The sequence below is a fragment of the Solanum stenotomum genome, chromosome 11 (genome assembly GCF_019186545.1).
Source record: "Solanum stenotomum isolate F172 chromosome 11, ASM1918654v1, whole genome shotgun sequence".
Taxonomy (NCBI): domain Eukaryota; kingdom Viridiplantae; phylum Streptophyta; class Magnoliopsida; order Solanales; family Solanaceae; genus Solanum; species Solanum stenotomum.
The window spans coordinates 10,516,214-10,529,819 of NC_064292.1; the positions used below are offsets into that span (position 1 = coordinate 10,516,214).

The following is a 13,606-nucleotide window of genomic DNA, read 5'->3' on the forward strand; positions in this document are numbered from 1 at the left end:
AAATAAATGTTAATTTTTCACTAGGATACAGAAACTGAAAATATTTGTGAAATTTCAATCTTTGAACCTAATTTTCAATGTGAAATTTACCCGAATGTAAAGTATCTTTTAAACCAGGAATTCCGTTATGTTAAATTTAAAATTCATCAATCATATTTTCAAGAATGATTTCTATTTTTTTTTTTAAAAATAAATAAAAGAAAGAACTTTTCAAGAATGTAAAGTAAACATATTTTTAATATTGTAGGTCCCTTTTAACACACTATAATAAGCCAGGTAGAATTCTATCATTTTAAGCTCTTTACTTTTGAGTCCCTCACCTAGGCTCCCCTTTCTACATCCCTAATAAATTAGCCGTCCTTTCTTGCTGCAATTATTGAGTTGAGAATGTAATGAATTTGCTTCAATTTATCATTGTCTTTTTGTTGTTTGAAAAGTCTTACTTATGAAAGGAGAAAAAAAATGAAAGTAGGTGTCTGGTGGCAGCGGCGGAGCCAGGATTTTCAATAAAGGGATTCAAAATCTGTAGAATAGACACACGAAGTAGCTGCAGGGGGTTCAACATCTACTATATATACAGAAAAAAAATATTTTAACCATGTATAAATAATATAATTTTCTGCTGAAGGAGATTCGGATGAACCACCTCAGTATAAGGTGGCTCCGCCCCTGTCTGGTGGTGCATTTCCGTATCGTTAACACGATGGTTTATTATGTATAAAAATAATATTAAATAAATTATATAATACAACTAGCACATGTATTTATTTTTTTTCTAAACAAAAGGGTCTAACTTTGTGATTTAAAGCTGATATAACTCTTCTTAAAAGAATGGCTTACATATACTTCTATTATTACATAAATGACTCACATATATCATTTTCCTCTAAAGAAAATAAAAAAAAATCAATTTAAAATTATTTTTTTGAAAAAGCCATTTATGTAGGGATATATTTGATCCTTCTCACATGTATTTATTTTTGGCTTCTTTGACTCAACGGCTAATTTGGATTTATTATTTTGATGATTAAATTTATTTGTACTAAATTTCTTGTCAAATTTAGTACATATGCCCAATTTTATTTTTTTTAATGATACAAAAAAAATACAACATATCCGAAAAAAATTAGCTCTAAATTTTTATTATTTTTTTTAAAAAAAGAGTTAAAAAAAAATTCTCAGTTTAATTTCTGTTAGGTTTTGATGTGGAATTAAGAGGGGTAGGTAAGTTGATTGGTGACCATTAAATTTTATCAATTACTTTTGGCACAACTTGTGTTGTCTTGGCCTCATGTCCTTTTCCACTACATCACAATAACCCAACAATCAATATATATTGAGAGAGAGCACGCGTGATCGCAAAATTGATGTACTAACTTTGATCAATTTAAGTGTTCTAGCTTATTTGAGCACAAAATTATTTAAGAAATAAAAAGTAAAATTTATGATTTTAAATTAAAAATATGTGTGTTTTTTAAATTTTGTAATCTTAAACTTTCGATAAATTATGGACAAACTAAAAGTATCAAAGAGGTTCTACTTTGTAGAATACACAAATATTAACTAATTAAAATCTTTCGATGCATTTATGCAGTAAGTTCAATAGAAAAGATATGATGAGTGATTATAAAAAGAGATTATGTTGATTTAAAAGATAACCACATGGAATCTAAATAAATATAAAATAATCAAATGTCCTTGAGGAAGGTAACCACATGGAATCTAATTAAAAGTTCTGTTCAATTCAAAATTCATCAATAATATTTTCAAGAATGATTTCTTTTTAAAAAAAAAATAAAAGAAAGAAAATTTTCAAGAATGTAAAGTAAACATATTTTTAATATGATAGATCCCTTTTGACAGTATAATGAACTGTGTAGAAATCTATCATTTTAAGCTCTTTTATATTTGAGTCCCCCACCTAGGCCCCCCTTTCTACATCCCTAATAAATTACTCTTCTTCTCTTGCTTCAATTATTGAATTGAGAAAGTAATGAATTCGCTTCAATTTATCATTGTCTTCATGTTGTTTGAAAAATCTTACTTTTGAAAGGAGAAATAACAGTTGGTAGTGTATTTCTCTCTTGAGTTTTGACTCATAGGGTCTAACATACTTCTTAACTTTGGAATATAAAGTTTATATGACTCTCGTTAAAAAAGTGGCTCACATATACTTCTATTGCTATACAAATAACTCACATATATCCTTTTTCTTCTAACAAAAGTGAAAAATTCAATTCAACATTTATGTAAGGATATATTTGATCATTCTCACATGTATTTGCTCATCCTCAATATATCAATTTGTTCATCCTTCCATTGTTGCATCTTTCAATGATAGAATTCGTCCATTTCTTGACTGTATAGACAAGCTCCGTCACCTTAACATAATGCAAGAAGGTATCCAGCTCCCAACGATCGTAGTAGTCGGAGATCGAATGGATATATTGAGGATTTATATATACTTATTCAAATAATTAGTTTTCAAATAAGGACTACAAGCCTTAAAACAAGACTCATTAATTGTCATACATGCCTTGCTTCTATAATAACGGAGAAATTGTAAAATGCTTTTATGAAGTGTTTGCTAAGTTGCTATCACCAAATTCAGATTCCACTGAGCTAATTTCTTACCCAAGCTAACACATATTTTTGGTGTAATGTTGAAAAGGAGCTTGAATTTAAAGATATGCCGGAGTGCAAGCAATGGCATGTACGTGTCGAGTTCCCTAAACTTGAGAAGCTTTCAAGATGTCCTGAACTCAATTTGGAGACACCTATCCGACTTTAAAGTTTAAAAAGGTTTGAAGTTTTTGATTCTCCTCTTTTTGATGATGCTGAACTGTTTACCCCAACTTGAGGGAATGAAGTAGATTTAGAGATATTTTGATTTTTGGTTACTTCTCTTAGCTTGTTTCTTAATTCTTTTGCTTTGTTAAATCTTTTGGTTACGTCTCTTTATATTTGCACTCGAACATTGTAAAAGAAATCTAGTACACATTGGAATTGAGATAATTTTCTCTAGAAAGTCGATTGCTTAATATATGTCAGTAGAATGTGTATCGCCTTTGGAGATTCATCACAATAGCAATTCAAATATTCTTGTGATAAATCTCAGTCTTCATCTTACTTGACTATTAAGACCCTCTTTTCTTGTCAAGAAAGTATATCATGCTCGGGATGACTTCAAGGTTAACAAAATAATGATTTACTCATGTTTTAGTTACAATGATGCTTATTTTGTAGTAATAGTTTGCACTCTCATAAATCAGCAAAATAGATTTCCTTCATTGGGACTCTCATCAGACAGCGAAAGGCGGTTTCAAAATTCTCTGGAACCCATTTCTATCTTCACGCCTTCAATTCCGATGACATCCAAGATACAAAGAACATTAAAAGAGTAGAAGAATTCATCCCAACAGCCATTTAAAACCGAGTTTTGGATACTTTGCTGTTAGTGACGTTTAATTTTCTTTTCAGGATATAAATAGCTTTATATTAAAGCTCCATAGAAAATCTAAATTTTAAAAATGATAATCACGGATAACAATCAGAAATTTTAGAAAATAAGTAAACTTCCATTTTCAAGATTTCTGGAACAATACAACGTCCAATTGTTGTCTCAGTTATATTGCAGTAATCAATTTATTAGTCAAATAAAACGACTTGTCTAGAGGAATCATTCATGTATAGCTATGAGCTATCTATATAGAGAGACGTGTGTGCGTTGGCCTGTAATTGCAATGCGTGGATTGTTGAAGAGTTCTAAAATTTCTTTTTAACTGCTTTTGGTAAGGAGGTTGTGATTTCCAAGTCGCGCAGCTGTCTACTGTGCCTTCCTTGAGATGAAGCATGACTTGCTACAAATGGGACATCCAGCTCTAATGTTCCCGAAGACCGGATGAGGACAAGAATGTGGTTGTTTACGCTTCAACTCAGCTTCCCGAGTATACGCATAGTGTGATTGCTTTTTTTTTTTCTTTTATGTCATCAGACAAAATGTGATTGTTATAACTAGTGTCATGATCCAAATCTCAAATAGGCAGTGACCAACACTGTAACAAACACTAAAATGGTTGTAGTGATTTTCTCAATTCAATAACAAACAACACAGAGAACAAACTAATAAGCTTTGATTCATACGAAAATGAGCAATTACAATATGAAAAACACGAACAATAACAGTAACTATAAAGAAGAAGGGATGAGGGAACTAAGAGAGAATTGGGGATGCGAAGCATTGCCTTTGCCTAAGCATAATCATAATTCGCATAAACCTATTTTGCTCTCAAAAGACTATTTATCAACCCGGATCCCACACATAGCCACTTAATCTGGTATTGGGCTTCTTCGCCAATAGTGGTCTAGGCCCATTCATAACAAACACTCATAACTTAACTTATTCTTCGGACTATTAATTTTATTTAATGAGAAGAGAAAAGAATTTTAAAAATGATGTTGGATTTTTCTTTTTAATAACTATCAACTATACAAAACAAGATAAACGTTGTAATGAATTATCTATCGCTGTAGAGAACATGTTCTCTACAGCCTTATATTCATTAATCTTTATCCCCAACAAAATTTAGTAAGTAGAAAATATAAGGAAGAAAGTGTGAAGATTTACCAGAATGTATAGTACCTTTTAAACAAGCAATTCCGCTATGTTTAATTTAAAATTTAGCAATAATATTTTCAAGATTGATTTCTTTTTTTTCTTTTTTTTTTTTTGAAACAAAAGAAAAGCACTTTTCAAGAATATATAGTAAGCATATTTTTAATATTGTAGGTCCCTTTTAACACTATAATATGCGAGGTAGAAATCTATCATTTTAAGCTCTTTATTTTTGAGTCTAGGCCCCCCTTTCTACATCCCTAATAAATTAGCCTTCCTTTCTTGCTTCAATTATTGAGTTGAGAATGTAATGAATTTACTTCAATTTATCATTGTCTTCTTGTTGTTTGAGAAGTCTTACTTTTTAAAGGAGAAAAAATGATATAACTCCCCAATAAATTATATAATACAACTAGCACATGTATTATTTTTTTTTAGAGAAAAAGGGCTTGATGTACTTTTCAACTTTGTGATTTAAAGTTGATATAATTCTCCTTAAAAGAGTGGCTTACATATATTTCTATTGTTACATATATAAATGACTCACATATATCATTTTCCTCTAAAAAAAAATTAAAAAAATCAATTTAAATTTTATTTTTTAGAAAAAACCATTTATGTAGGGATATATTTGATCTTCTCACATGTATTTTTTTTTTTTTTGGCTGCTTTGATTCAACGGCTAATTTGGATTTATTATTTTGATGGTCAAATTTATTTTTACTAAATTTCTTGTAAAATTTAGTACATATGCCCCAAATTTTTTTTCCACAGATACAAAAAAAAAATACAACATATCCAAAATAAATTAGCTTTAAATTTTTTTCTTCTTTTTTCTTTTTTTTTTTAAAAAGTCTCAATTTAATATCTGTTAGGTTTTGATGTGTAATTAAGAGGGGTAGGTAAGTTGATTGGTGACCATTAAATTTTATCAATTACTTTTGGCACAACTTGTGTTGTCTTGGCCTCATGTCCTTTTCCACTACATCACAATAACCCAAACAATCAATATATACATATATATATATAGAGCGCGTGCGCACATGATCGCAAAATTGATGTACTAACCTCAATCAATTTATGTGTTCTAGCTTATTTGAGCACAAATTTTAAGAAATAAAAAGAGATTTTTTAAATTTATGATTTTAAATTAAAAATATGTATTTTTTAAATTTTGTGATCTTAAATTTTCGATAAATCATGGACAAACTAAAAGTATCAAAGAGGTTCTACTTTGTAGAATACATAAATATTAACATATTAAAATCTTTCGATGCATTTATGCAGTAAGTTCAATAGAAAAGATCACACATAATGAGTGATTATAAAAAGAGATTATTTTGATTTAAAAGGTAACCACATGGAATTTAATTAAAAGTTCTGTTCAATTCAAAATTCATCAATAATATTTTCAAGAATGATTTTAAAAAAAATAAAAAATAAAAAATAAAAGAAAGAACTTTTAATATGATAGGTCCCTTTTAACGCTATAATGAATTGTGTAGAAATCTATCATTTTAAACTCTTTTATTTTTGAGTCCCTCACCTAGGCCCCCCTTTCTACATCCCTAATAAATTACCCTTCCTCTCTTGTTTCAATTATTGAATTGAGAAAGTAATTAATTGCTTCAATTTATCATTGTCTTCATGTTGTTTGAAAAGTCTTACTTTTGAAAGGAGAAAAAAATGACAGTTGGTGGTGTATTTCTCTCTTGAGTTTTGACTCATAGGGTCTAACATACTTCTTAACTTTGGAATATAAAGTTAATATGACTCTCGTTAAAAAAGTGGCTCACATATACCTCTATTGCTATACAAATAACTCACATATACCCTTTTTCTTCTAACAAAAGTGAAAAATTCAATTCAACATTTATGTAGGGATATATTTGATCATTCTCACACGTATTTGTTCATCCACAAAATATCCATTTGTTCATCCTTCCATTGTTGCATCTTTCAATGATAGAATTCGTCCACTTCTTGACTGTATAGACAAGCTCCGCCACCTTAACATAATGCAAGAAGGTATCCAGCTCCCACGATCGTAGTAGTCGGAGATCAAATGGATATATTGAGGATTTATATATACTTTTATTCAAATAATTAGTTTTCAAATAAGGACTACAAGCCTTAAAACAAGACTCATTAATTGTCAAACATCCCAGGAAAGTAATTTTGTGCAATTCAAATATTGAGATGTTATCCGCGAGTGTGTTGCACACTTTTACGTATTTGGCTGAAAATGTAAAAATAGCACAACTGAGCCTTGTATTGATGTTTAAATGATACAAGACTTTGGTCTCTAAATGGTCCCCATTTTCTACAACGTCTCCCAACTACCCTCAATTACTCAATTGAGATAGCAATGAATAGGCACTAGCAAACACAGTTGTACCAATTACAACTTCTTGTTTGCAAATTTACTAGCAAAAGAGAGAGAGAGAAATCAGTGATCATTCTTGTTTGCAAATTACTTTTAGCATTCAACAGGTAAAGTAAAGTTGTTAGTAATTGAAGATACAAACATTCATCTTCTCAAATTTCTTAAAATCATTTTGTGTTTTGCTTTGCAGATTTCAGAAATGGAGGTTGGCTTAGCAGTTGGTGGTGCATTTCTCTCTTCAGCTTTGAATGTTCTCTTTGATAGGCTTGCACCTCAGGGTGAGCTGCTCAACATGTTTCAGAAGCATAAGAATGATGTTCGTCTCTTAAAGAAGCTGAGAATGACTTTGCTTGGTCTTCAAGCTGTGCTAAGTGATGCAGAGAGTAAGCAGGCATCAAATCATTATGTGAGCCAGTGGCTTAATGAGTTTCGACATGCTGTCGACTCTGCTGAAAACTTAATGGAAGAGGTCAACTATGAGGCTTTGAGACTTAAGGTTGAAGGTCAGCATCAAAATCTTGCAGAAACTAGCAACCAGCAAGTAAGTGACCTTAACCTGTGCTTGAGTGATGATTTTTTCCTTAACATAAAGGAGAAGTTGGAAGACACTATTGAAACATTGAAAGATTTGCAAGAGCAAATTGGTGACCTTGGCTTAAAGGAGAATTTTGGTTCGACTAAACAAGAAACTAGAACACCTTCAACTTCTTTGGTTGATGATTCTGATATCTTTGGTAGGCACAAGGAAATAGAGGATTTGATTGTCCGTTTATTGTCTGAAGATGCAAATGGAAAAAATCTGGCTGTAGTTCCTATCGTTGGAATGGGCGGCGTGGGTAAGACAACACTTGCTAAAGCCGTTTACAATGATGCAAAGGTGAAGGACCATTTTGGTTTGAAAGCTTGGTTTTGTGTTTCTGAGGCATATGATGCTTTCAGAATAACAAAAGGGTTACTTCAAGAAATTGGCTTAAAGGTTGATGACAATCTTAATCAGCTACAAGTCAAATTGAAGGAAAGCCTGAAGGGAAAGAAGTTTCTTGTTGTCCTTGATGATGTGTGGAATGATAACTATAACGAGTGGGATGACTTGAGAAATCTTTTTGTACAAGGAGATTTGGGAAGTAAGATCATTGTAACTACACGTAAGGAGAATGTTGCCTCGATGATGGGTAGCGGAGCAATCAACATGGGAACTCTGTCTAGTGAAGTCTCTTGGGCTTTATTCAAACGGCATGCACTAGAAAACAGGGATCCTGAGGAACATCCAGAATTTGAAGAGGTTGGAAGAAAAATTGCAGACAAGTGCAAAGGGTTGCCTTTAGCTCTAAAGGCACTTGCTGGTACTTTACGCTGCAAATCAGAGGTGGATGAGTGGAGAGACATTTTAAGAAGCGAAATTTGGGAGCTTCCAAGTTGTTTGAATGGTATATTACCAGCGTTGATGTTGAGCTACAATGATCTTCCTGCATATTTGAAGCAATGTTTTGCTTATTGTGCAATATATCCCAAAGATTCTCCATTCTGCAAAGACCAAGTTATTCACTTGTGGATTGCTAATGGTCTTGTACAACAGTTTCGTTCAGGTAATCAATATTTTCTTGAGTTGAGATCAAGATCACTATTCGAAATGGTTCCAGCGTCTTCTAAAAGAGACGTAGAGAAATTCTTAATGCATGACCTTGTGAATGATTTGGCCCAAATTGCATCTTCTAAACTTTGTATTAGGTTGGAAGAGAACAAAGGATCTCATATGTTAGAACAAAGTCAGCATATGTCCTATTCCAAATCAGAGCAGCTGAGGACATTGATTCCAGTCTACTCATATCAGCTAAGCAAGAGGGTGATGCATAACATACTGCATAACGTATCGACAAGACTAACATCCTTAAGGGCATTATCATTGTCACATTATCCGTTTGTGGAGTTGCCGGATGACTTGTTTATCAAATTAAAGCTCCTGAGACTTTTGGACCTTTCCTCGACAATGATTGAAAAGTTGCCAGATTCCATTTGTGTGTTGTATAACTTGGAGACACTTCTCTTGTCATATTGTTCTTCTCTTGAGGAGCTACCACTGCAGATGGAGAAGTTGATTAACTTGCATCATCTTGACATAAGCAACACTTATCGGTTGAAGATGCCGCTACATCTGAGCAAGTTGAAAAGTCTCCATGTGCTAGTGGGAGCCACGTTTCATCTAGGCGGTCCTGGTGGATCGAGCATGGAAGATTTGGGTGAACTGCATAACTTGTATGGATCTCTATCAATAGCGTTGCAAAATGTGGTTGATAGAAGGGAAGCTTTGAAGGCAAAGATGAGGGAGAAGAATCATGTTGACACGTTAACTTTGCATTGGAGTGAACGTAGTACTGCTGACAATTCACAAACTGAAAGAGACATAGTTGATGAGCTACGTCCACACACAAACATAAAACAAGTCGAAATCACCGGATATAGAGGGACAAAATTTCCAAATTGGCTAGCTGATCATTCATTTCTTAAGCTGGTGAAATTGTCTCTTAGCTACTGCCAGGACTGTTATTCCTTGCCAGCACTAGGACAACTCCCTTGTTTGAAATTCCTTTCCATTAGTGAGATGAATGGAATAACAGAGGTAACGGAAGAATTCTATGGCAGTTCATCCTCCAAAAAGCCTTTTAACTCTCTTGAGAAGCTTAAATTTAAAGCTATGCCGGAGTGGAAGCAATGGCACAAACTAGGAAGTGGCGAGTTCCCTAAACTTGAGAAGCTTTCAATTAAAAATTGTCCGGAGTTGGTGGGGAAGTTGCCTGAAAATCTTTGTTCTCTGAAAGAATTGAGAATTTCAAAATGTCCTGAACTCAATTTGGATAAATCCCAACTTGAGGGAATGAAGCAGATTGTTGAATTAGATATTGTTGGTTGTAACTCTCTTACCCCCTTACCTTTTAGCATACTACCCAGTTCCCTGAAGATAATGAGAATATCTTGTTGCGAGGAACTGAAATCGGAGGAGCCAGTTGGTGAGACGAGTTATTGTAATATGTTTCTGGAGGATTTGACACTGGAAGAATGTGATTGTATAGATGATATATCACCTGAGTTGCTCCCAAGAGCACGCGAATTGACAGTTTACTGTTGCCCCAATCTTACTCGGTTTATGATTCCTACTGCCCCTGAAGGAATCAATTTTTTGAGTTGTGATTATCTTGAAAAACTTTCGGTGCCATGTGGGGGGACCCAGATAACGTCATTGCATATTTGGTACTGTTCGAAGCTGAAGTGGCTGCCAGAACGTATGCAGGAACTCCTTCCATCTCTTAAGAAACTACAACTGGAATATTGTCCAGCAATAGAGTCCTTTCCTGATGGAGGATTGCCCTTCAATTTACAACAACTTGGGATCATTCATTGCACGAAACTGGTGAATGGACGAAAGGAGTGGCTTTTACCGAGACTCATAAAGTTAGAGATCCAAAATGATGGCAGTGATGAAGAGATCGAACATTGGGAGTTGCCTTCCTCTATTACAACTCTTAGCATATACAATCTGAAAACACTAAGCAGCCAGGATCTCAAAAGCCTCACCTCTCTTAAATATCTATCTACTGGTTATTTACCTCAAATTCAGTCAATGTTGGAAGAAGGGCGGCTTCCCTCCTCTCTTTCTGAGCTAAGGTTAAGTTACCATAATGAGCTCCGTTCACTACATCTTTGGCACCTCACTTCGCTTCAAAGTCTACGCATCGTTCATTGCCATAATCTCCAATCACTTTCCGAATCAGCACTGCCCTCCTCCCTCTCTGAGCTGGCCATCCATGCCTGCCTTGGGCTCCAATTTCTTCCAGTAAAAGGGATGCCCTCTTCCCTCTCTAAACTAACTATTCGCGACTGCCTATTGCTCACACCACTACTAGAATTTGACAAGGGGAAATACTGGACAAATATTGCTCAAATTCCTATCTTAGATATCGATGATTAATACTTGTAATAATTATAACAAATGGTGCTCTAATAAATGTAAGTTATTCTTTACCCTGAGAAGCTTTTTATTTTTGTTTACTTCACATTGCTTTTTTGCTAATTCTTTTCCTTTTTTTATATCTTGTCGAGCAGTGTGGAGCGTCTATTGCTCAAACAACGGCTATTGACCAAAAATAGCTCATATTTCCACCATAAATGTTGATTGGGAGAACCTGTAATGATTAAAACAAGTGGTGCTTCAATAGATGTAAGTTATTCTATTTCTTTAGTATCTTTTCATTTTTAGTTTATTCTTTTTCTGTATATCTTTTTGATCAGTGTGTATCATCTATTGCTTCTGTGAAGTCAAGGAAATATGTTTAGATTTATAAAAGAAATCTTTATATTTGTAATTATAGACCGTTGCTTGAATGTGGTCTGACACCAAAGTGTAAGCGAATAAAGATAGTTTCGCAGTTTTGTCGCTGAATAACTATCTGCATTTTGAATTTTTTTTCTTTGATCACATGTAAAATGCAGATAGTTATTCATCGAAACGCCATTTTGATATTTTTTTTCTTAAAAGAAATAAATTGAAAATAGTTATTTATATCAAATAGTTGTTTAATAATAAATTTTAATTTTTTTGCGTTGATCACATGCGTGGCCGACATAGAAATTGATATAAATATTATCTAATAAAAAACTTACTATTTTAAGTTATAAATTTAATATATATTAATTAACTATAATTAGGTAAATAAAAAAGACAGTATTTTGAAAGATATATATCATGTACTTACAAGTCATTTGATTGGATGATTTGAGAGTTTAGCACAAAATTTAGCTTTATTTATTTCTTATTTAATTGTCATTTTCAAATACCTATTACTAATATTAGTATTACACTCACATCATCAATTTTCGCAAAAAAAAATTTTTCACTATTGTAAGATAACGCTAACAATCTTTAAAAGTCACTCGATATATGAATAAAGTTACAATGAAGACTATAATGCAAGATTTCTGGTTTGATTGTCTTTTTCAATACCGGTCTACTATGACTAATACCGGCCTACCGTAAACATTAAGTTTATGCTTTGAACTTTTTATACATAAATTTTTGTGATCATTAGAATGATATATATCTTTGATATTAATGACGTTTAATATTCTTTTCAGAATATAAATTAGATCGTGCTCATCATCAAACGCGTAGCTTTATTTTTATATTCCATAGAGAATCTAAGTTTTAGAAAAGATAATCACGGTTAATGACAGGAGTATTAGGAAAAAGTAAACTTCCATTGGCAGAATTAGATGTGTTATAGACTTGCAGCTAATTGTTATGCATTATATAATTCTTGGATGGTAGCTGGTATTGAATTGGTTTCTCATTGCTTAGTGACTTATACTCGTATCATGTTTTAACTTCAAATCTCAATTGCGAAAGACATCATATGTAGCTTGTGCAACCATGTTTAATCGAAAGTATTTAGTTCTTGTAAGCATCAACCATCCCATGTCAAGAATGAAACTTTTCTTATTAGTATAACGAAGATCTGTTGTCACTATAGAAGTAGAGGGAATTGATGTCATTCATACTTGGGAACAATTGAAATTTAGCATGAGGGAAAAGTATATCTTCGAGTGGTACAAGCTGTTCAAAGTATGATGCCGTCTTACTTACTACTCTTTGTTACAATTACAGACTGTGTGTGGTCTGTAATTGTAACACGGGGATTGCCTTAGAGTTCTAAAATTTCTTTTTAATTGCTTTCAGTATGGAGGTTGTGATTTCCAAGTCGTGCAGCCGTCTACTATGGCTTCCTTGAGATGAAGCATGACTTGATGCAAATGGAACATACAACTCTAATGGAACCCAAAGGTACATTAGGAAAAAAGTTGTTTTAAGTATTACACAAGAGAGGTATTGGCATTATGGTCATAGATTATAAGGAAAGATATTACTTTTTCCTTGTCAGGATCTTGACAAGGCTCGGTGATCATTTGGGAAGTGAAAAGTTTCTGTCACACCCCAAAACCGGATGTGATGGCACGTGCCCAAACCCCACCGGACACGTTAGCCTAACACCCAAAAACCCGATGATACAGAATTAATAAAACAAGAATAAGATAGAAAGATAAGCGGAAGTCTTTAAATAAACTCAACATAACCCCAGAATTGGTTGTCACATGTACAAACCTCTAATATAGAATCTGAATAAAATATACAAGTATCATAGTAAAGTTCTAGAATAGAACAAAACAGTAAATATAGATAACTTGAGGGCACGTCTGGAATGAACCGCTACCTCTCAAGTAAGTCTGGAAGCTCTAATCTGAAGATGAGTAAAAAGTCGGATCTGATAGAGCTGTCGACCTACATAACTGTGTAGAAGCAAAGGTGAGTACCAAAAGCAACAGGTACTCGCAAGTAACACTAAACTAAGCTAAACTAGCAGCTATAAACAACTCATTTCAATCCCAACCGAACCACCGAAACTTCATTCTAACAGCGAACCAACAACCTATACTACACAATTCATAATCAACAGATATATCCAACAGTGTCTCAACATCAACCTCATATCCTCATATAAGAGCAAATAGATCATATATCACATGAAGAGGGGCAAATAGGTAAAATCCACACACCA

At 33.2% G+C, this 13,606-nt stretch overlaps 1 protein-coding gene across 1 annotated transcript in view; it reads left to right on the forward strand.

Annotated features, from left to right (window-relative positions):
* The window catches only part of LOC125844026 (putative disease resistance protein At3g14460), a 78,488-nt gene that overhangs the window by 62,121 nt on the left and 2,761 nt on the right, over positions 1-13,606 (forward strand). The window contains exons 2-4 of the mRNA XM_049523256.1: positions 7,192-11,003; positions 11,100-11,214; positions 12,730-12,834. Coding sequence (XP_049379213.1) covers positions 7,201-10,965 — 3,765 coding nt within the window. The 5' untranslated portion in view covers positions 7,192-7,200 and the 3' untranslated portion in view covers positions 10,966-11,003; positions 11,100-11,214; positions 12,730-12,834. The remainder of the gene's footprint in view (positions 1-7,191; positions 11,004-11,099; positions 11,215-12,729; positions 12,835-13,606) is intronic.